At 40.3% G+C, this 25149-nt stretch overlaps 2 protein-coding genes across 2 annotated transcripts in view; both read right to left on the reverse strand.

Annotated features, from left to right (window-relative positions):
• CLDN15 (claudin 15) overlaps nucleotides 1–8925 on the reverse strand; it is a 27746-nt gene extending 18821 nt beyond the window's left edge. The window contains exons 1-3 of the mRNA XM_074225390.1: nucleotides 8843–8925; nucleotides 5662–5906; nucleotides 2495–2659 (exon numbers count right to left, since the gene is read on the reverse strand). Of these exons, the coding sequence (XP_074081491.1) occupies nucleotides 2495–2659; nucleotides 5662–5878 (382 nt within the window). The 5' untranslated portion in view covers nucleotides 5879–5906; nucleotides 8843–8925. The remainder of the gene's footprint in view (nucleotides 1–2494; nucleotides 2660–5661; nucleotides 5907–8842) is intronic.
• FIS1 (fission, mitochondrial 1) lies at nucleotides 8120–12082 on the reverse strand. Its single transcript, XM_074225392.1, has 5 exons — nucleotides 11902–12082; nucleotides 10745–10877; nucleotides 9368–9444; nucleotides 8843–8948; nucleotides 8120–8521 (listed from the first exon to the last, which is right to left on the reverse strand). Exons 1-5 carry the CDS (start codon nucleotides 11944–11946, stop codon nucleotides 8424–8426), a joined length of 459 nt encoding a protein of 152 aa, XP_074081493.1. The 5' UTR covers nucleotides 11947–12082; the 3' UTR covers nucleotides 8120–8423.
• Nucleotides 12083–25149: the final 13067 nt, after the last annotated feature.

Raw genomic sequence — 25149 nt, forward strand, 5'->3', positions numbered from 1 at the left:
TTACAGTTGGTAGACAAAAAAAGAGAGGTGGGAGATAGAATCCACATACAAGGAACTAGCTGACTAGGATGGAAAGTAGAAAAGATAGACTGAAGCCAGATTGTGAAAGACTTTAGATGCAAGGTTGAAGAGTGTATACTTTAACTTAGAGGAAATAAGGAGCCATTAAAGATTTTTGAAAATTTTGACAAATCTATTTTATATCCTAAAAGACAAGGTAGTATGTCTTTTAGGAATATCAATTTGGTTGGTTCAATAAATTTTGTGTGCAAAATTTACTGGAGAGGGGTGAGACTGGAAACAATAAGTTTCCAGAAACAATAGGTGATGAGGCCTGAACTGGGGTTGATACTATGTGAGCTGAGAGAATTGGGCAATTTAAGAGATTTTGTGGAACTAGAATTGAAAACCCTTGGCAACTAATTGGATATAGGAGTTGAGGAAGAGGTAAGAGTTAAGGCTGACTCTAAAGTTGTGAACTGGATATCTGTAAAAATGGTGGTGCTATAAATAGAAACAGGAAAAGTTGGAAAGAGGGTTGGTATTAAAGGAAAAGATAATTAGTTTGGTTTGATATATATTAAGTTAGAAATGTATACAGATCATCCTGTTGGAAATATCTAATAGACAGTTGGTTATTTGGAACTGGACAGAGTTAAGAAGAGAGATTAAGGCTGGATATAGAGACAGCCTGAGTAAGGTGATAATTGATTTCATGATGGCTGATGAAATCCCTAAGAAGGAAAAAGAAGATTCAGGTTTGGAGGATGTATATAGATATCACAGAAGCCAAAGAAGGTTTTTACAATGACCCAGATTCATTCTATTTAATAACTTCCCAATAGATCCGGAGATGCTTAACTTGGGATATATGATTTTTTTTAACGTGGATAAGTATTTCAATATATTTGGTTTCCTCTGTAATCCCATGTAGCTTATTTTATGCATTCAAAAACATTCTGAGGGGGGCAGCTAAGTGAAACAGTGGATAGAGCACTGGCCTTGGAGTCAGGAGTACCTGAGTTCAAATCCAGTCTCAAACACTTAATAATTACCTAGCTGTGTGGCCTTGGGCAAGCCACTTAACCCCACTGCCTTGCAAAAACTAAAAAAAAACAAAAAAAATTCTGAAAAACTAGCTTTAAGTTTCACCAGATGACCAAAGAAGTTCAAGACAAAAAAGGTTAAGCACCCTACTCTAATTAAACCTCATTTATGTGGCCAACTCCCAAAATGATTTTCCTAATGCCTCAGTTATGACATTCATAATCGAACATTTGAGATCCATAACAATATTGTTCCAGTATTTTAATTGTCACTTGATTTCACATACTTTCTTATATATATTTATCCTAGGCTCCAGCCACTCTAAATGACTTACTGTTTCCTGACCCCAACTGCCCTTTCTTGTCTTTGTTACTTTGCTTCTTCTGTGCTGGTCCCAACTTTGAGTTCCTGCATCCACTCCAAGCTTTGGCTCCTGCTCCCAAAAAACATCTAACCTCCAGGGACCAAGACTGAAGGAATTATTTTACTCAAAGTGAGATGTCCAGATTGATACGAGAACATTGATAAGAGCATATTCATACAGCCCAAGCAATGTTTCAAATAGAATCCAGCTGTCCACCTCAGCTTTATTCTTGCTACCCACTCAGACCAGTACCCTCCACCCCCAGCTGCTCAGAAATTAATTCAATACAACCATTGTTTCTGAATGTCAACCACTGCCCTCTCCTACAATTCCCCTCTCAATTCTTGTAACTTCCCAGACCAAAACACCCTTCCCTGGCCTATACTCCCCAATTTGTGTTGTCTCTTCCATTAGAATGTAAACTCCTGTAGGTCAGGGGCTGCACTATTTGTATTTAAATTCTCAGAATTTAGTACTTAATAATTGTTTTTCATTTATCAATTATATCTGAAATATACCTTATCTTTTTTATTTTGAACTCTTTCCCATATTTCATGACCTATTTTAAATACTACTTCCTCCAAGAAATGTTCCATTATCCCTTCAGTCAAAAATATTCTTTCATCTGAACTACAATAGCTCTTTTTCTTTCATTTTCTTATGTAATTCAAATGATCTCTCCCTCCTCAAATTTTCCTGGTATTTTCTATCATTTATTGTATCATACTTTCTCTTCTATTCACCTTGTACCTCCTTTCCCTTCCCTCTCCAGTCTAAATTATTGTTTTTATCTTTTTTGTTCTACCTTGCACAAAGCAGAAACTTAAGAAATTGAATATTTTTCACTAACATTATCTGTATACATATTTTATCTTTTATATTAGATTCTAAGTTCCTTTGAAGGCAGGGACTATATCCAACTAATATTTCATATCTCTTCTCCATACCTAGAATAAGGCAGTTTGAAGTGGAAGATGAAAGTGGTAACAGTGATATTCCTTGTCAGGGCTATAAGAGAAAGAGGGCAAAGTCCCTCTAGAATCCCCAAGGTTTTCTCTAGACCAATTGTGCCCTTTTTCTTACCAGCCAGTATGTCCAAGGCCCCTGCAGTAGCAGCTAGCTTGGCCTTGGCATCAAGTGTCATAGATCCAACTTGCGTACAGCGCAGACCAATAATGCCTAAAAAAAGACCCAGGAAGCCGAAAAGGATGGCTGTGATCATGAGTGCCCGGCAAGCCTGGATGGTTCCTAGGGGGAGAATATAATGGTTAGCCTCATGCCTCTTTACCCCATTCACATGCTATCAAGGAAGCCCATTCCTGCCTTCCTTCATGCTTCTTGCAATTTTATACCTTGCAGATCCTTTAGAGCAGAGAAAATATAACAGGTTTTCCTTCCATGAACCCAGCTTCCCTGAGCCCCCATTTTCCCTATGAGCTCCTTATAACAGAGCCTTCCTTCCTCCCAATGGTTCGTTCTACTAGCTATGTCCCCAAGATTCAGTGAAACCCCTCATCCCACTTTGAAGTATGATCTTTGTCTTCCTGAAGAAGAGGGGAGGACTGACAACAGTATCTTGGAGCTGAAGTAATGGGGAAGGTATTCTCCCTTTCCTAATCTAAAGCATCATATTTTAAGCAATACCTGTTGCCTTGATGTTCTCTCCTTTCAACAACTGCCAGATATTCCTAAGGACCTTGCTCCCCTCTCCTGGGGTGGGGCAGAGCTTCAGGAAGGAGGTAAGAGACTGGCTTATAGCCAGGAAAGAGACTGAAGAAGTGGTGTGGGAGGGCAGGGAAAGAGGGAAGGAGGGACAAAGTACTCTAGGAGCACCCCACTCCCATTCCAAGCTCTTCACTTCCCTCCTAGATTTCAGTTCTCTTTGTCCGACTACTCTCCACTTTCTCATGAGACCTCCTTTGACCTCAACTCTGGACCCTCAAAGCTTTGGTGCTGCAGGGGAAGAAAATCTCAGACCCATAACTTTCAGGCATAGAGGATACCTTAAAGACCATCTCTCATCCTTCCTTAATTTTTACAAAAAGATGAAGTTGAAACCAAGGAGAATAGACTTAATTCCAGTGTTTGCAGCAAGTTAGATTATAGCCTATACAACCTATGTCAATAGGAATTATAATATGGGGAGGGGATGACAACCAGGAGAGTCTCTCCCCACTTCAGTAGGGGAGGGAGATGAACAGTTGCTTCCTCCTTATCATGAGCAGTAAGAGATGAAGTGTGGTCACAATCCTACCAGAAAAACCTGAATCCTCTCACACCCACAGAGATAAGAGATGGTCTTGAGGACGAAGGTTAAAATTGGCATCTTTCCTAGAGAACATTACTATAGTAGACAAAATGTCATAGACTTGTTCTGGAAACTGGGTAAACTGAGTTTTAGGTCCTGCTCAACTACTATCTTAGTGTGTGATTTGGACTTTAGTATTCTTAACCATATGAGTCTTCCCAACTCTAATGATCTGTAATTCTAAGGTGCCGGGGGTTAAAGACAGCTTCCAAAGAGACTCTGGGAACAACATAATTGTGTTTCTACCCTTCTATTTCTATTCAGGGGAATAACCTGTTGAACAATTTCTCATAAGGGGATCAATCTCCAACCAGAACATTGGAGAGAATCTGATATGTTGGGATGGGTTGAATTTAAGTGAAACTCCTGAGATGCTCAGAGGTGACAATAAAACCCTTCCTAGGAGTCTGTAAAATGCATTGAGACTTCTCCTAATTTCAAATCCTTGGAAGCTACATCAGCCTCACTGGTAGGTAGTGGAAGAATGGAAAGAGCATTGGATTGGAGTCAAGAGGACCAAAGTTCAAATATGGTCTCTGCTGATTATTATTTGTGTGACCTTAGGCACCTCCTCAGGCCTATTTTCTCTTCAGTAAAAAAAAAAGAATTTGAATTAAGTATATCTAAGATTCCTTCCAATTCAAAAGAATTCCATTATCTTATCAATAACTTTCCCTCTCCATTTTTAGGTAACAGCAAAAGGGTCAAACACACAGCCCCATGCTGAGTGGCTAAAACTAAATTAAAATGTATTTGGGATATATTTAATAAATAAAAAACACAAGAAAACAAAATGTTAACATATGACCCAGTGAAGTTCTTATGTTCAATGGCCCACATTCCTATTTGAACTCAACATCATTGAGCTATAAGGAAGGTTCCAGGGTGGTAGAAGTTAGGGCCTGATGTCAGGAGTAAGACTCCGAATCCTTAGGAAGAAGTAGGGGTTGAAAGTTAATGAGAAGCTTGAGAAAGAAAAAGGCAGAACTTAAGATTTAGGGCTGTAGTGACACTGTTATATGTCTAAAGGCCACCAGGACATCATTTTAACCTTGAGGGAAGTTCTAAAGGCACTGTACTCTAGTCCCCTTCATTGAAAAGAACTGTTTTAGGAGTTATAAGGAAAGTTGTTGCATTGTGAACACAGCAGCTTGTAAAGAACCTAGAAAACTCACAGACTCCAGAGAAAACCTTCTCAGGCCACTGAGGACAGTGAGAGCTGAGAGTCTTCTTCCGAATACAGTATTAAGTTATAGAACCTAAGAATATCAAATCTGGAAGATGTCTCTGAGGGTATCTATTTCAACTTCTTCAAGTCACTATTAAGAACCTTCAAGGTTCAAGAGAAGCAGATGTTTTTCAAGGTTATGCAACATGCCTATCCTAGACACAGGGCTTTTTACCAATAATTTCTGCCCAAAGTCCCTGCTCCCCCAAGGCATATCAAGGCTATATCAATCAAGGTAAAATGTTAGACTTGAGATACATGTGCTGCCCTCCCAACTCCCCAACTGTATAACATAGGTCAAACCTTGGCGACCTTAAAACATAGATATTGTCAGAGTTCTTAGAAATCCAGTCGCTCTTTTTCCATTTTACAAAAGAGGAAATTAAAGCTCAAAGAGGATGCAGATAAAAAGTTGGGCAAAGTGTCCAAAAATCATCCAATGTTCTTCCCATGATGCCAAACTGCCTGTCAAACACAATTTTTCTCCTTCCCTTTCTCCCATTTTTCTTCCTGGCAGATCATAGTATATAACTCTAGAAACATAGATACCAAGCTGAGGACATTTAGAGATCACCTGATGCTAAATACTAACTTTCTCAAGGTCACCTAGGTAGTAACAAAAATGGAATTTAATCCTGTCCTTCCCCTCTTCTAGAGCTCCTTCTTTTCTAGTGGTATCCCTTTCCCCCTTTTCCCCCACACCCAAAATTGTACCAGACAAGGCAAGCATGGAGGCAAACTCCCGGCAGTTGTAGACACCAGTGGAATCTGTGGCGCAGCTGTACCAGAGGTTCTCAAAGATGGTCGATGTTGTAATGACATTGCCATGGACAGAAGACACACGCCAATAGCTGTTGGGAAGTGTCACTCCAAGCATCAGTAACCCCAGCACACCCAAGAAGAATCCAAATGTCTCTACAGCAATTGACATGATGGGCAGATGGAAGTCTAGGGGGGACCTGGGAGGCAGAGAGACTAGAGTCTAAGCCTCTGCATGCCCCAAAGGGTGGAACCCCAAGAGAGCAACTAGAAACTGCAAGCCAGGAACTTGAATGAGAAAGGGGCAAGGGGGGAGAAGTTCCCTTCTAGTCTGACTGGGGATCTGCCTTCACGTTGGGTTTTTCCGTGTCCCCTTCTTTGTTCTCTTTTGGGTGCTCTCCTCTCTGCCAAGTTTCTCTGTCTCTGACTCTTTGCTCTCCGGCTAGTTTCAAATCTGAGCAGAGAGAACTATAGCTGCTGACAACAGAGATGAGATGGAATGAACAGGCCAAAAGTCCACCCTCTCCTCACCTTCCCCACCCCACTCCACTCCACCCCAGGTCCGCCTAGGGTTCCCCACCCCCCTCCCATCCCCAGGAGGAGGAATTGACCGGAGTTAACGGAAATACCCAGGAAGATGCCCCATGGGAGAGGAGGAGCTAGTGTAGAGGAGGCAGAGGGAGGTGTATATCCATATAGGCTCAACTTTCATGTTGGGGGGAGGGGGAAATAGGGAGACTTAGAGAAAGGGGAGATAGAAGCAGACATTTAAACAGCAGTCTTCTCTTTCTCTTCTTCTACCCAATCTTGTTCACTTCTTCTTGTCTTCTCCTTCCTAAAAACTATTAATTTTAAAGGTGGGGTGCTGAAAAGAGTAGGTAAGTCCCTAAGAAAGGTAGAGAAGACCTGCCCTGACATGGTCAGAGTGAAGTTTTAAGACTACCTTCCTAGTAGTTCCTAGGGATGAGCAGCACAATCCTAGCCACTTTAAAGGCTTAAAAGGTAGGTTTGGGGTACTCACTGAAGGGATGGTATTATAGACTAGAAACATCTTGCCACTGTACTTGAAACCCAAGTTTCCTCTCCCTGTTCCCCCTCCAGGAATGCTGACTGACCTTTGACTCTTGGTGAAACTTGATTCTGAAACAAGGGCCACTAAGGGGATGGGGATGGATCATAGGTCCAGATCATAATCCTGGGTGGTTAATCTTCTTTAATGAACCCAGAGTTCTTGGGACTTGTCATCAGCTGTTGTAATGAAGATGGATTGGAAACTAAAAGCTACTGTTCTGTGTCCTGCCCCTTTTGATATAGGGGTAATCTGCTCCTCAGCACCTATGCCCTCCCTTAGGGACTAATAATCCATATTTTTAGAGACAAGGGCCAGTTGCCTGTCACCTAGTAAGCAGCCCCAGGGAGAGCTGGTAGGACGTCAGCTTTATTATCCACCCTGTTAAGGAAAGCAGCTGTTTTTGAAGTTAAGCACCAGGGGACTGTTGAGTGATGTTCCTCCACATCTATCACTAGGTTCCAATCCGGAACCCCACAAAGGTCCTCTGACAAGATCCTATGCTATCAGACTAATCAGGAATTGGTTAAAACTTAGGGGTATGCTCCACCCCATTTTGTACCTCCCACTCATCATCACCAGGTATCTGCTCCACCCTTTTTCCCTCCTCCCGGTGCCTTCCCTTCTAGGCCCTGCCCTGCACTGGGTTGGAACAAGAAATATGTGATGAAGCAAACAACCTTATGCTGGGCCAGGCACCAGAGATGTGAGACAGTGAAGAGCAGGGCAATAACTGAACTGGAATGGGAGAAAACTGAAGTCTGCATCTTCTAATCCAAAACTTGATCATCAGGGATCTAAAATCCTTTGTCTTTTCTTAACATCTGTTTTCATGCCCTGGTTCCTCAGTTTCCCCTTCCTCCTCAAGAGGAGGGACTTGATGGAGGAAGCAGGGAGACAAAAGGAGGGGAAGGGTGGGGGCTATGAAGGAAATTCAAAGAAGGAAACCCATAGTGAGAAGTTCCCACCCACTGCCATCCCCTTCCAACTAAGTTGGTATGGAAAACCACACATCCTACAGCTGCAGCTGAGTGGGTCAGAGGGTAAACAGGAGACTTTAAGATTTAACCCTCCTGATCTCAGTTCTTCCCACTATACCCCATTTCTGCTCTTCCTCATGCTCAGAGATCTCTGCCAATACTTCTGGGTTCTATGTGTTCAGTGTCTTAAGGGAGGGAAATTTAGAGACAGGCCTCTAAGTCCATTAGTAGTTTCTGGGCAAAAGAGGACATGACAAAAAAATAAAAGCACAAAACAGGAAAATGCCAGATAGAAATGACATCCCTCTTGGCCACTCTATTCCCCCTTCCCCCAATAAGCCCCACCTTATTCAAGACACAGAAGTCTTAGTCCAGAGCCCTCAGTTTTATTTACATTCTACCACAAAATTCCAGGGGAGGGCAAGTCTTGGGAAAGAAATTGAAGGGCATATAATAATCAGGGAGGAAAATGGGAAAGGGATAAAGATGGGGGGAGGAGGGTAGAATAGAAAGAATGGTACAAAAGAGACAAGACCATCCCAGTTCCCCCCCTCTCTTTAAACATCCTCAGCATCAGCATCTTCATGGCCCCAATTGGCTGCTTCATCTCGGAGGGGGGGGAGGGCAGGTCAGAGGTGTTGTCTCAAGGGTGGCAGCAGTAGAGTAGCTCAAGATTTAGACTTGGTCACAGCAAGTCCAATTAGCCCAGCAAGCCCAGCCACACCCAGAGCCATGCCCCCCACGATGGCCATGCCTACCAGCCCATCTGGGGAAAAGAAAACATCGTGAGGATCTGAATGAGAAACGTGATTCTCCAAATCCCCTTCCCCCTGGTAAACAACTGATTGTCTCTCACTACCTCCTCAAATGTTTCCATATAAAAAAACAGGGAGAAAGGAATGAGGGTGAAGAGCAGAAAGATTTACAGGAAGCATGAGGAGTCAGAGCTAAGAGAACAATGCTAAGGGGGATCTTCAGGGATGTGATGATGGTGGGGTTTGCAGGATTGGGGTATCTTAGAAGGGGTCAGGAGTTCAGAGAGCTAGAAGGAGAGGGAAATATGAGGCAGGAAAAGAGGAAGACTCACCTTTCTTCATAGCCTTATCAATAAGACATTCCAGCTCCTTGGCCTGGTTGTTTTGGGGCTCAGTCTGTAGCAACCCTCTTACATACTTCAGGGCCTTCTCATATTCCTGTGTGGAGTGGATAGGTGTTTACAAAAAAAAATTCCACTGTTCTTACCTTCTCCTTTCTTCCTGGCCCAGAGCCATAACTCCCAAAACCTGTGCACACCCCAGGCCTGCCTAATAGTTCATAAACAGCTCCAGCTGTGTGGGGGAGATAAGACAGGAGAAATAACAACCTGATACTTGAGGTTGCACCCAAGCTCAGCACCCTGACCTCACTCCACTCCCCATGCCCTCAGCACCTGTTCCTATCTTATCCTCTCTTCCAGTTTCCTGACTCACAAAGCTACTCCACCCTGACAGCACCCCAACAGGGCCCTCTCCCCATTCATGTGGTACCACTCTGAAATAAGAATGCAGTGATTCAGAATATAGCATAAAGTCAGAAGGGAAAATGAGATAAACTGGGAAGGGAGTTCCCTTACCTTAAGTCGGTAGTTCCCCACAGCCAAGTAGAAGACATAATCTCGTTGTTCATCTTTACTTCCTTTAGGTAGCAGTTCTGGGGAAGAGGTGGAAGGAAACCACATCCAGGCTGAAATGCTCTCTGTGACCCTGGGAAAGTCAGTGCCCTAGTCTGGGCCCTCAGAACCCTATCTACCCCCAACCAGCCCTCTTTGATTCCAAGGATGGCATTAACATGACATGTACTGCTTCAAAGTGCACTGGTAACTGATCCAGGAAATATTAGTTTCACTGTCAAATCATTAATCTGCATGAGGGAAAGTCAAGGCACAGATAATACTATAACAGCATCATAGACACAAATAAATTTCTACTTGGATTTGGCCAGTGTTAAGATAAATTGGCTACAGTTCTTTCCCCTTTTCAATACAAGCACAAAAGTTGCTTTCTTGATTGACCCTATTCAAGTTTTTTTTTAGTTTAGTTTTTTTTTTTGCAAGGCAATGGGGTTAAGTGGCTTGCCCAAGGCCACACAGCTAGGTAATTATTAAATGTCTGAGGCTGGATTTGATCTCAGGTACTCTTGACTTCAGGGCCGGTGCTCTATCTACTGTGACTCCTAGCTGCCTTGACTCTATTTAAGTTTGATGCTTTTTTTTATTTTATGTCTTTTTCAATGATTTAAAGATTGAATCTGCACTACATGTACTAACACTTGTTAGTATGTAGTTTTTTGCAAGGGAGCCTTTAAAATTTTTACATTTCTTGTCACATAACCAAATGAACAAAAATTTGAAATATATAGAGCTCTATTTGAAGCACCAAAAATATCTTACTTTTATATACACAAGGTTTTTTCCTTATAGACTGATTTTTTTAGTATGGTTTGTGTTTATAAATCATTAATTTTTCTATCAAAGTCTAGAAAAATTTAATCAGTTTCTGAACCAATAAAAGATTGATGAATTTTTTGATTCATCTTTTGCTCAATCCCTTAGTTGATGAATCTTTTGATCTCTCAATAATAAACTAGGATTTCACGTGTAAAAATGCCTTTACTCATAATTTTTGAGAAATACATGTACAGATACATCTATTACACTGCCCCTCCGCCACCAAAAAGTATTTAAAAAAACCCAAATAGCTAAGTATTTACGAACAACGATAAGGACAGTGGTAAGCAAAATGTTGAAAGAAATCTGACTAGGATTGTGTTGGGAAAATTCACATAGGCAGAACTGAGAGCTGATTATATTATGGAGTCTTGTATAGAGAATAAGACTTCTAAAACAAAAGGTTGAAAAAAAAAGGGCTGATGGGGAGGATGGGAGATGGGTGGGTAATAATCTCAAAGAAAACTGGGAAGGAGAGAGGAACTGGGGAACTAGGCACCTCACCCTCCAGCAGCCCGATGCCCTTTCGGATGTCATCATTGTATTTGCTTCGCACCAAACACCAGGCATACTCAAACTGAGTGCTGTGTGAAACAGAGCCCCCTGCCTGCTCCGTCTGGAACTTCTTCTCGAATTTCTGCCACACAGAGAAGAATGATTCAGAACAAGCAGCACGGAAACAACATCGCCACTAGAGCATCTCCTCTCCTTGTCTTCCATTACTACTGCTTAATTTGGCAGGCTCCCTCCTCTCTCCTCCTCCCCAGGAGTCTTATACTGATCGTATAGGTCCCTCAAGTAACTAAAACATCTAATATCCCAGTCTTTGGTCTGTCTCCAATTGCAGTGGTTCCTACTTCTAACATCCTCCCTCACAAACAGCCTTAAGAAAGGCACTGGCAGATGCTGGCAAGCCACCTGATATCTACTCCAGGCTATTCCCAGAGCTGATCCCACAAGGCAAGGACCGGATCCTTTCAGTTTCCATCTCTGATATAAAACCCATAAATAATTCCAAGTATGCCAAGTAATGTCGAGCATTACAATGGCTCCCTACTTCTAATGTCTGTTTCTGTGTGACAAAAATGAATAATTTATAGAGAAGTATATGCATATAATTTGTAAATAAATAAATTTACATATATTGAAGGTATATAATCAAGAAAGTTTGAAAATCACTCTGGATATGTTAATCCTCTATTTTTTTTTCCTTTATTTTACTCTGCACTTTAAAACCAAAAAACATTCCTCTAACCCTACCCTCGAGGAAGACTCAAGGCTGTCTCCAAAACTCTTGGAGATCATCTCTACCTCCACCCCTCTGGGCCCCGATTCCCCTTCCCCTTGGGGGCTCATAGCCCCCTCTCCAATCCTCTCAAGAACTTGACGTCCACCTCTGCCCCCGATTCTCCTCAAGGGACTCAAGCGTTCAATTTCCCTCAAGCTCTCAAAACCTCCGACAAAATTCTGGGGTGCTGAGGAGGAAAAACTACAATCCCCACCACACCCAGGGCTGACATGGGGGGGAGGCGGCCCTTGAGGATTCTGGGATTCGTAGTTCTGTCGTGTCCCCACAAAAGAGGGGAGGCCCGACCCAGCCTTTCACCCTTTAGGGACACGGTTTCCGGGTTCCTCCTGCCCTCTCCCAATCAGGGCCTCACCACTAAATCGTCAACAGCCACCAGCTCGCTCAGCACGGCCTCCATAGTCACCAACTACCCCGCGTACTTCTCAAACCCAAGTCACCAGGACCTTCGCCATCTCTAATGCCTCCAGAGAAGGACCGGAAGTCCGGCCCCGGGTCCTACCGTACATAACCAATCACCGAGTGCAGCCTAACGTCACCTTCCCGCCTCCATGCCTTCTGAAAACAGTAATAGCCAAATTTCACCTCACTCCCGGAGGATGGGCGGGGCTAGGGAATCGCGTCACCATTGCGCAGACTCACCGTCAATCTTCACAAGATGGCACCGCCGCCGGAAGCTAGGTAATGGACAGAGCCTCACTCAACCCGGAAGTAAACACGCCCTGCCGCTTTCCGCCCCTCCCCCCACCCCGGCTATTCTAGGAGAGCCGCGACCGGCTTCCGGGGTGGACTCCAGCGGCTGGAATCCTATGGGAGAGGTGAACATGACTACGTGGGGGAAATTAAAAAGCAGCAAGTGTTTTCTCCAGCAACAGAGATGGGGGAACTGAGGACCAAAAAAGAATAGACATTTCCAGGATAGCAGAATTTCTCACCTGCCCCACCTCAATTCAGCGGGTCATTGCCCTCAGTTTCCCCTTGTCGAAATTGGGCAAGCTACGGAACGGAATCGTATCTTCCCCATGATACTGCTATGCCAAGAACGTTTCTTACACTCTTTTAAAAAAAATGTTACCCCCCAACAAAGTTACAGCTTATAGCCTATGCTATATTCCCTCACCTCTTCCCAGAGAAGAAACTTTTTTCATTTGTTCCCTGTAATTAAAATTGGGCAGCTATTTCATGTTTCCGTGATTGGTGATTGTTTTTTAAGACTATAACTAGCACATATATATGTATATGTATATATATATATGATTAGGTCCCTAGTAATGAGAATAATCGATTCATACTATTGTTAAGAATTATTATTAAGTATTTCCGCTCAATGGAAAATATATAATGCCTTGTAATAATTTGACCACCTCTGGGTGATGTAGAGAACCATGGGCATAGGGAGTGTTGAGGCCAGTTGGAGACAAATTTTGAGGATCTTTTGGTTGCACTGTTAAAGATATCTTCCTTCTTCCTTTATACCTCTGTTAGTCTGATTTAGGTCATGGCCTGACCTTTCAATCTATCTTGATTGCATCCTCTTTTGGTTGGGACAGCCAAGTAGCAAAGGCCTTGGATACACACCTGAGACCATCAATCTGAGACCTTCTACCCCTTCCCAAAAAAAGGCAAAATCTCCGATGCAACTTGGACCACTCCCAGGTCACCACCTCTTCCCATGGACCCTGAAGGGAAATTTAAGGAAATTTCTGGAGGGGCTCGGCCTCTCTACCTCTCTACCTCTCCCTTTCCCCCTCCCCTCCGCCTCTCCCTCTCCTGACTTCTGTTGAGCCTAGCAGCTGGTCTGCCAAGATTAATTAGCAGTCCACATGGCTTTTCCTTAATCTCTTCTTAACTTTCCTATTACTTTCTTTTGTGTTTTAACTTCTTTTAATAAATCTCTATTTTCTTTTCATACTTTGCATTTCCGGGTCAGAGAGTCATTCCTTACAGTGGAAAAAAGAACAAAATTGGCAACATGGGGAACTCCTTATGGATACTAATCAGGACCAAACTGTATAGCATTTCATAAATATCTCAGTTTACCCTCACAACAATTCCAAGAAGTATGTGCAATATGAAAGGCCAAAATAGTCCCTGCCCTACAGGGTTGTACAATGTAGGAGGTAACATGTAAATGACTAGATATACATACAAGATATATACAGAGTAATGGGAAAGTCATCTCAGAGAAGAAATATTATTTCATCTTTACCTTTTTTATGTCTACTTATAGAGCATTACAATGGCTACCTACTTCTAATGTCTATTTTTGTGTAACTTAAAAATGTATGATTTATAATTTATAAATAAGTAAATTTACATATATTAGAGGTATACAATCAAGAAAGTTTGTAAATTGTAAATTTTTAAATGTATATTAAGGACCCCTCTGGATATGTTAATCCCCTATTTTTTTTCTTTATTTTACTCTTCAGTTTAATGCCAAAAAATATTTCCATAAACAGCAGACTAAAAAAGAGAATACTATATAAATTTGATATAAAAACACCTTGCTTTTTAAAAAATATACATGATAAATTTTAAATGTTAATTTCACACTTTCCCCTCCATACTATCATCTTTCAGTTTTGTTTTTTTGCTAGGCAATGGGGTTAAGTGGTTTGCCCAAGGCCACACAGCTAGGTAATCATTGTCTGAGATAGGATTTGAACCCAGGTTCTCCTGACTCTAGGGCCAGTGCTTTATTCAGTGTCACCTAGCAGCCCCCCTCATCCTTCTGTTTTCTTCATGACATTGCTCACTCCATTATCCTGCTGCCTCTTTGACTGTTCCTTTTCAGAATTTCTATCTAGGATCTCTGTCTTGGATCATCTTCTCCCTCTATATAGTGTTCCAAAAATCTTGTTACAGTTTTTCTCTTTGAAAGCATAAAACTGCACCATGACTTTTGAAGCTGTTGCTTTGAGTTTGTTATTCTGCCTGATGAATCCCATATTTAACCCAGGAATGCTGGTATAAAAAGAAAATAGAGATTTATTAAAAGAAGTTACAACACAAAAGAAAGTGTTAGAGAACTTAAAAGAAAAGCTCCAAGGATTTTTAATTAATCTTGCCAGACTAGCTACCAGGTTTAAGCAGAAATCCTTCCCTGAAATCTCCTTAAATCCCCCAACATGGGTTATTGAAAGAGTTGGTGACTTGGGAGTTGACCAAGCCCCACATTGGAGAGTTTGCCTTTTGGGGAGGGGTCAAAGGGTCTCAGATTCCAGTCTGGGTGATCTCCCAGATGTTGTTTTAGTGCCTTCATAACCCAACTTGCCTTACCAATGAGAGAAGGTGGTCAAGGCTAGATAAGAAGTCAAGTCAGAGTGTTATAACAGAGTGATAAAGGAAGAGTGAAAAAAATTTTTTTACAATGCAAACAAAAGATTTACAAAATTGTTTCCAATTTTCAATATTCCCCATGCCTCATGATTCTCTGCATCAGAACCACTTTACTGTTTCTCTTGGTGATCTCATCAACTTCCATAGATTCAATTATCATCTCTGTTAAGATGATTTTCAGTTATGTTTAGACTTCTGATTACCATTCTCATATCTTCAACTACCATTGGATGACCTAAAGACATTTTAACTCAACATATCCAAAAATGAATTAATTGTCCCTATGATTAATTAAGATGTCCCTGTGGATAGACAACTGTACCTACTTGAAGGAATACCTGAAATGAAATCTAGCTTTATCCATTAGCTATGTGTGACTTTGGGCAAGTTACTCTGTCTGCCTCAGTTTCCTCATCTGTAAAACAGGAATAATAATAGAATTATTGTGAGGATAAAATGAGATAATATTTGTATTTTTCCAACTATATAATTGCAAACTTTTATTACTATAAATAGTAGCTATTATTTCTCCCTAAGTCCTCCCTCTTCCTTTTTCTTAGTACTGTCAAAGGCACCACAATTCTCCACACACCCTTTCTGTACCCTGAATTACCTCCAACTATTACAGTGACTTTTTGGTTGTTCTCCCTGAATCATGGTTGTCCCCACACCAGTCTAACTTCCATTTAGTTATTAAAATGATTTTCTTGTGGCATTGGTCTGACCATGTCACCTTCACATACACACACACACACACACACACACACACACACACACACACAAACTGTTAACTATAATTTTCTTAGGCTAAAAATGAATAACAAAAAGTTAGTTTTATTCATGAAGTTTTATTCTCTAGGATCTTACTGAACCCATGAGTGGATGATCTCATTCAAATGACCAGCCCTGATACAAAATTTGGGGGTCTAACAGAGAGGACAAGCATAAAACTGCGTCTAGCAACCAATGAGATTTCATATAGAGGACTGTATGGTTAATACATAGGATATAAGATTTTCCATGGTAAGGTCTTATAGTTTAGCTACAGAGAATTACTAACCCTCAAATTTACCTCTGGTATACAGAGATTCACTGAGTTGAGCAGGATTGATCTCATGCACATATTTAAAACAGCTTGAGTATTTAAAAAGAACTGCTGAATGTCCTTGGCTGGTCCTGGCTAGACTGGCAAAGCCATACTTCATTACATTGCCTATCTCTTCAGGAACTAGCCATTCCTGAATGTAAATACCATAATTCTTGGGGTTCAGGGAGGGGTGACTCCCTCCTCAGACAACCTGGAAAATTTGGCTTTATTCCACAAAAAATTGGCAAGAAGCCTTCTTTGTTCTCAAGCTATTTAAGATCTAATTCAGGGGCAGCTAGGTGGCATAGTGGATAAAGCACCGGCCCTGGAGTCAGGAGTACCTGGGTTCAAATCCAGTCTCAGACACTTAATAATTACCTAGCTGTGTGGCCTTGGGCAAGCCACTTAACCCCATTTGCCTTGCAAAACCTAAAAAAAAAAAAATCTAATTCAGACCCTCTCCAGATTGGAGTTTCGCCCATGGAGAGGACCCTCTGCCTGGGGTCTTCCCCATCAAGACTCTGAAGGCTGTATCCCCAGGACTCCCCAGCCACTGTTGATTCAGATGTAGTTGAAGCTCCCCTGATTGGTGATGTTTTCTCTTAATATCTATATTTATGTAGACTCTGCTCTTCTTTTTATTATATTGGGACTTACTGGTTGCTTTTGCTACAAAATTGATTTATTTCTACCTGTTTTATAATTACTTTATTAAATATACTCTTTAATTTTGTTGGTGTGAACTTGTCATTTTTTAGGAGCAAATCAAAACCAAAACTCCTTAATCAACCAAAATTGGTGTCACAAACAGGCTAGCTCTACAAAATTCCACTTTTTTAAGAAAAATGTAAAAAATGGAGAATATACTGGGTTGGGAGGATTTGTGATATTCATTCCTTGCTAGAGAATGGACATAAGGCATGGGGCCATGTGAAGATAGGGGAAGTCATATGAAACAAGGGTTTCCCACACAAGTAACTGAATGTTTGAAGTAAATAACTGGAAAAAGGCAAAGGAATGGCAGGAGTCTGTAGAAGGGGGGGTGGAATCAGAGAGATAAGGCTGTGGAAGAAATTCTACAATGTCAGAACTTTATTTTAGGAGATCAGGTATGCAATTATCAGAGTGTAGCTGAAAAAAGCTGCTGTTAGAATGTCACCCTTTAAATATAGGAAGGAAAAAGGGAAGATTGATAAAAAAAAAAAAAGAAAGTTCATATTGTGGTGGGAGATGCAGATACATATAATTTGACTTTGGTTGGAGCAGCCCACTATAATACTTTAGTCGAGGCTCCCCCCCCCCAGATACAAAAATTTGATAATGACATTGCTGCTTAGTGAGGCAGGCAAGCCTCTGGCAGAAGTTTTGGACAAAATCTCCCAATTAGAAAACTCAGGCAACTGTGAGGATACTGATGCCAGTAAATCTTGATACAGGAGTGGTGAACAGTCTCACATAAGTACAAAAATAGAATGTCCTGAAAAGATTTCTTTATTGCCCTGATGCAAGCAGGAGTGGATAGGAATGAGATTGATGGACTCCCTACTCCTGACTTGTTCAGGGTGAATAAGGCGAAGAAAGGACAAGAAAGTAGAAATAGGGAAATTAGGGCCACTCCATTGGCACCCTCTCTTTATCCATATTTGACCCATCTTAAAGGAGAATAGTAGATAGGGACTCCAGTAATGGAGATCAGACAGAGGGAATATCGGCATCTCATAAGATTAATTAATTATAAGTTGAAAAAATGAATATACAATTGTTCCTAAAGTTTGTTTGTTTTTGGATACTGGGGTGAGACCTCTTTTATATATGACAATCCTAGTATATTTAGAAATGGAATGTTGGTTAAAATTACAAGCTTGAGAGGAAAAGAAATTTAGATAAAACAAGTTAATATTCAAAAAGGAGTACTCAGTGATGATTGTTCCCTTTTCCTGGAGTACATATTAGTACATTTTAAGGGGGGTGACTCTAAATTTACCTGATGAGAAATTACCTTGCTAAAGTAGAAGGACCATCACAATCTGTAAAATTTTAAGTATACAGTGGAATCAGGGACAAAGAAAAATCTTGCCCAAGAACTTGTAAATAGAACTATGCCTATTTAGCTGTAAAAGTAAGATTTTAAATAAGTCATTGGATCTGGTCAAGAACAGTATGTATTAAAATAAAAGAAGAAGAAGAAAGGGGGGTGAATGAAGTCTGAAATATGTTTAAATAGTATGTTAAGAGAAAATGCAAGTCTGAATACTGGATTTAAGGACCTGTGAAGAAAATAATGAAAGGAGTGCAAGGAAAAAATGAAAAGGCATAGAGTGAAGTACAATATCAATGATTGTGAAATTCCTGCATAGAAAGGGGTCCCTGACATCCTTCTGGGCCCTGAGAAACTCCTTAGAAATATAAATTTGGCTAGGCACCTTTGGGTCTGAAAATAGTCTGATAGGACCCAAGTGCTTGACCCTGGGGGTCACAGATATACCATAAAATTGTCTAAAGATGTACAAAGCACCCTTATTAGCCTAATTATCTTGCTATATCTGTTAAAATCCAGGGCTGCCTCCCCCTTCCCCAGATTTGGCTGGAATCATAAGATAGTAAATTCCACTCCCTCAAACCTGTGGGAAGCCCATGAATATGTGACTCTCTCCATCTCAGAAAATATGTTCAAACATTACACAAAAACCCTGACCCTTTCCCACTCAGTCTAGTCCTCTATCTATACAGAACCCTATGTTTACATATGCTTATGACAAGACAATATAGCTAAGTGCTGTCTTTGCTTCTGTATCTTGCTTGCTCTCAGTACCCTGCCCCCAAACACTATAAAAACCCTGTCCCCTAAACACTCAGGTACTGTCTGATTTGGGTACTTTTCATTCCCAGGTAGTCCCTGGGAAATAAAGATCTCCAAACTTATCAAATTCTGGTCTCTATCTCACTCTTTGGGTTCAGCAAGAAAAGGTTGGGTTCTTCTTTTGTTTTTTGAAGTACATCATATTTATGAAAGCTAAAGCATGTAGAATGAAGGTATGAGCAAGTTTGACTTTGTATACATAAGATATTAGTTTTGGAAGTTTCGAAAATTGATTTAAAATCAATGTATAGTAGAAGTTATGGAATTCTGGGATTGTGCAACCCAGATTTGTACTAAATTGAGGTACGGGGGGGTTTTTTTGTGTGTGTTTTTTTAGGTTTTTTGCAAGGCAATGGGGTTAATTGGCTTGCCCGAGGCCACACAGCTAGGTAATTATTAAGTGTCTGAGGTTGGATTTGAACTCAGGTACTCCTGACTCCAGAGCCAGTGCTCTATCCACTGCGCTACCTAGCTACCCCATGAGATGCTTTCTTAAAAGTGATTGGGGCAATTTTAAAAATTTAACATAAGCGGGTGGCAAAACCTAAAAAAAAAAATTAACATAAGACTTCTGCTACCTGTAGGAGAGAACCATACTCCTTTTGAACAATTTCTGGCTGCATATTGAGTATTAGAAGAAGCTGAACAGCTCCCTTTAAAACATGAAGTTCTAAGGCCCCAAATACCTTTTATGAGCTTTATAAAAGGGAACTCCAGCCTCTCATAAGATAGGACATGCACAGAAGTCCACTATAATTAATTAGAAATGGTACATACAGAACAGAGCTAAACCAGGAGAATCTGGCCTCTCTCCCCTGCTTGAGAAAGTGTCTGAATTAACCTTAGTACAGTCTCCACTGACCACTCCCACTCAGAAGGTAGTTTCACCAGTCAAATGGAATAAAGGACTTGATGCCTTGAGTCCTGAACAAAAGAAACATACTTGGTTCACTGATGGCTCTGCTAAATATTTAGGACAAATTAAGCATTGGAAGATTGTAGCAGATAATATTTTAGAAAGAACAGGAAAGCAGTCAGTGGACAGAACTGATGGCTGTATGTCAAGTATTGAAACAGGAGAAAGAGAGACTATGTCATATTTTTTACAGACACCTGAGCAGTAGCAAATGGCCTAACCACTTAGACAACCATGTGGCATGCAAAAAATTGGGATTTTCATGGGAAACAAGTTTGGGGTCATAAAATGTGGAAAGATATATGTATTTGGGTCTAGTATATTAATGTTTCAGTCTTTCATGTAGATGACCATGCCAGTGTGGACACTCCAGAATGTAAGTACAATGCATATGTAGATGGGTTGTCAAAGATTGGAATCACGCAATTGCTCCTAAAGAAACTGAGGAACCTGAAGATTTATTGAATTTGGCCAGACGGCTCCACATAACTGCAGGACATCTAGGACCCCAAGCCTCTCACAGGTGGGCCCTTGCTTGGGGCATATAAATTCCCCTTTCACTGTTAAGACAAGTTACTGATCAGTGTACCCAATATCAATTATTTAAAGAAAGACCAATTCCCAACATTTTCCCAACAATTGGGGAAATAGGAAGGGAACTCTGCCTGCCCAAATTTGGCAAATTGATTCTATTGGGACTTTGCCTTTTAGTCAAAAGTGTCAATATACCTGCACCTACATGGACACCTATTCTGGAATATTCATAGACTGCCCCTAAAGAAGAGCTATTCAAAAGAACACCTGTAAAACATGTTTTAACTTTATATTATGGTTCTCCTATCCAAACACAGAGTGATAATGGGTCGCATTTTAAAGGCAAAGAAATTGGTGATCTCATCAACTTTTGGGGTCAGTTAATCAGATCAAATATTACTATCCAAAATGTACAAGTGATGGGTGGGGCTATAGATAGTGATTATAGAGGAGAAATAAAGGTGTAGCTTCATAATTTTAGCCCCTTCTAATACAGTCATAGCTTTTAAAGGAGCAAGAGTGTGTTAATTAATAATTATACCATATTTAAAAGTAGAATGAGAACAGATGAAAGAATCACCCTCCAGTACCACCTGCAGTGGAGGTTTTGGCTCGACTAATATTAAAGTGGGGGCTAAGGTTTGGATAAGGGCACATTTACATGAGACACCTAAGGCAGAAATTATTGTAGAAGGCAAAGATGTTGTAATCTCTTATTCAGGGAGTGTTAAATGGTATACTGTTCCATTACCTCAAGTGTATTTATGTGAATTAAATATTTATTAGGGTGCTTCCTGTTGTGGTTTCTTCTGCATGAATCAGCCTCATGGACTCCTGGAGCCCTCCTGAGATTCAATCACACCTGTGTCTATTTGTGGTGGAGGAACTCCACATCTTCCAGACAACAAGATAACTTCACCTGTCCTTCTAACCAACCATGCAATGTTGTTAATTGGACTATTGTAAATGCTATTCTCTGGGAAGCTCCTATCTCTGTGTGAATTGTATTGATATGCAATGCCCCTATAGTGAATATCACTGTATGTTCTTGGGTAAATATCTCATGCTGCCTTAAGGCCATTCCATTCACTACCTACAGACTAGATTTCCCCACAATGATGCTGCCCTACAAAACTGTTCTAGATGGGTAATTACCCAGGAAACTACATTGTCATTCAATCTTACCAAGGACCAGAACAAATATCTTGTGTGTACTAATTATACCAATATTACAAATCGATATCCGTATGTAGAATATACTAAATTATTATGGTGGCAAAAGCCATTCCAAAGTCCTCCTTCAATTATTAGAGTTCCCCATAGCCGTGTTACCATATCTCAAAGTTCCTAAAAATTTTTGTTGCATTGTAATATCACTTTCCCCATACTAAAGACTTGTACTAGCAAAAGGGAAAAATGTGCTTGATATGATACCCTACTTGGTGGGGCTGGAACTGGTTTGGGCTTAGTAAATTCAACAGATCTTGAGGCCCTGGCCAGCAGACTGCATAGTGCTGGACAGGATGTCACTCAGACTTTGACAATTAATGCTCAATGGTTGCCCATAACGGTCCTACCCCACCAACTAACCCTAAGATATGAAAAGCAATTTTTAACCATTTTTAATGCTTCTACCTTAGCTAACTTGCATATTGATGCTAATATCTCTGCCCTATTTATCTGGACTTAATGTTCCCTAGAAAACATGTATATGCTGTTCCAAAAGGAAAATGTTCAGTGATTACTACAATCAGGAGATGCCAAATTGTGGAGAAATGCTTTTAGGAACCATCTCCCTAGAGATCATTGGATCGTAACATCTGTAATCTCTCCTCATTGTACTTATACTTCCTACTTAGGCACTATTACTCATTTTAAGGTCAATACTCCTATAACCATGTGTAATTTTCATGTTATTCCTTTTGTATTATATGATTACTTTGCATTACCACACATTAATGGGCAATATATTGATGGTAAGAATATAATTCATAGTTTAGCTGATTGTATTGTGTAATTCAGGAATAGGGTGTAGAATGATTACACGACAGATGGAGCCCTGTCTTTTGGACCACTCCTCTAATCTCTGTGATTTGACAATATACCCTCAGTCTAATTTTTCTATGTTATTTGAAGTATTACCTCTAATATTCAAATTGATCTTTCTTCTGTTGGCCAGACTGCCCCTTTTTCAGGCTTCCTGTCCAACATTTCATATCTTCACTGGCAGGGTGATGATTTTTTACTTTTCCTCTGACCTAATGGATGAAGTAACTCTTAACTGGGTACCCAAATCTTTACCTTTTCCAAATATATATCTGTCTTTAGAACCTCTTATACAAATATTAAGTGCTTCTGATTCTCTAAAGCAACTATTGGAGAAAAATGAAAGTGCTCTTAATGAACACCGAAAACAGACCCACACAGTTCCTGGTAAACTGCTTGAGGCCTCTCACCTTGATACTAATCATCATTGGTGTGACTTTTTATTTAGATCAGCTTCAGCTCAAAAGTATCTTTCTATACTGGTACATCCTCTTCTATAGTTTGCTGCTCTGCTTCTTTTGTTATTCTTGTATAATATATACATATGAACCAGAATAAAGAAAATGTATAGGAAATTTACCCCCAAAGTTGGAACAGCCTATACCATGTCTAATCTTAGGGCCAAATGTATGGTTAATATATATGATATAAGATTTTCCATGGTAAGGCCTAATAGTTTAGCTACAGAGAATTACTGACCCTCAGTTTACCTCTGGTATACAGAGAATCACTGACCCCAATTCACCCCTGATGTACAGGGAGGGGAGATGAGCAGGATTGATTTCATGTACATATTTAAAACAGCTTGATCATGACTTTCAGGTATTCCAATAATTTTTAAATACCTGAAAGTCATAATCAGGAAAAGAGCCTTGACATCATTTTCAAAGAATTACTAAAGGAAAATTGCCCTGATATTCTAGAAGCAGAGGGCAAAATAGAAATGGAGAGAATCCACCGATCCCCCCGAGAAAGAGATCCCAAAAAACCAACCCCCAGGAATATTATAGCCAAGTTCCAGAACTCACGAGTCAAAGAGAAAATATTACAAGCAGCCAGAAGGATACAATTCAAATACCGTGGAGATGCAGTCAGGATCACATAGGACTTAGCAGCAACTACATTAAAAGCTTGTAGGGTTTGGAATATAATATACCAGAAGGAAAAAGAGCTTGGAATGCAACCAAGAATCAACTACCCAGCAAAAATGAACATCCTCTTCCAGGGAAAAAGATGAATTTTCAATGAACCAGGGGAATTTCAAATGTTCCTGTTGGAATGGCCAGAGCTGAACAGAAGGCTTGATCTTCAAATACAGGACTCAAGTGAAGCATGGAGATTAGAGAAGGGGAAAATATGAGGGACTTTGTTGGGAGCCAGGGTCTCTAAGCTGTTTGACACAGTAGCAGCAAGAAGACTCAAGGCAGTCACACTGCCTGATGGAACAACATTTCCATCTTCCAAATATATATATAGGGATTTCATGCATACCAATATTTATAGGTTTATTATTGATTACAATATTTACTCACCCTAATACTGGAATGACTATAAAGGAAGGATTTCAAAAAATTCCTTGAATAAAACAGATTGTAAATTCTGTCTAAATTTAACAGGATTGCCTCTCTCTGAGGCATACAAAAGGCTTCAACATTATGAAATCTCTGGAAAACCCAACATTGGGAATTCCAAGGAGATGCCAGAATATATATACAGGGAAAACAGATACAAGATGGGTCAGATAGAATTCCAGGGAAATTAATAGTTTTGCCCCCCTTACCATACAAAGGAATATATGAAAAAGATGATGAGAAAATAGTTAGTACAGGTGACTTATATGTGAACTCCAGCAGCCTTAGTGTCATGGGAAAGAATAAAAAAGTCACAGAAACTGTGGCTTCTACCAACTATGCCAGAAAGAAAAATTGGTTATTGTAAGAGTTAACGGATAGGTGGACAAGCATAAAGACCCTCACTACAGACTGTTAAGGAAGTGTATTGAAAAATATTATCTACACAAAAAATATGAAAAACTTTCCATTAAAAGAATTGCTTGATTAATAACTTTAAATGAATTAACAATTATACAATGTAGTAATAAATATGGTAACAGACAGGTTAAGGTCATCGTGGTCTGAGTAGGGATAAGAAATTAATTAACTATATGATTATTACTTAAACTTGTAATCACATGATTAAAACTTGTAACCATATGAACTATATGATTGATGATGAAAATTATACACTCTTGTAACCAAGGAAACCATCTTAGCTCTCTTGCTTGCTTGAAACATACATGATTCTGAAACTATAAAAATAAATCCAAGAAGCTGACAGTCAGTCAACCTGCTCCTGCCTTTACCCACTTGTTGACTCAACTTATTTTGCCAACTCTATCCCTCCTGTCAGGTTCCAAGACCCCCACGGAGAAAGGACCCCCACAGGACTTGATGATAATGAACTGCATGTATTCCTGCATAGAAAAATGACACTGATAATACTCATATGAACCTTCTCAGTTAATAGAGCAGGTAGAAGGAGCTTTTATAGATGAAGCACAGGAGAAAGCTGAATTTGAAGATAAAATATGGTGTAAAAATGGAGTCAATAGAAAAAAGGGAAATGTAATGGGAGAAAGAAAAAGGAGAGGGGGAATAGGCCAAGATATTTCATATAATAAGATTTTTTTTTATTACAATGAGCTATTGCAATGATATGGAAGAAGGGGAGGCAAGGAGGAATGAGGGACCCTTTGCTCTTATCAGAGGTGGCTAGGAGAGGAAACAGCATATATACTTAATGGGGTATAGGCATCTGG

This window comes from Macrotis lagotis, chromosome 2 (assembly GCF_037893015.1).
Source record: "Macrotis lagotis isolate mMagLag1 chromosome 2, bilby.v1.9.chrom.fasta, whole genome shotgun sequence".
Lineage (NCBI taxonomy): Eukaryota > Metazoa > Chordata > Mammalia > Peramelemorphia > Peramelidae > Macrotis > Macrotis lagotis.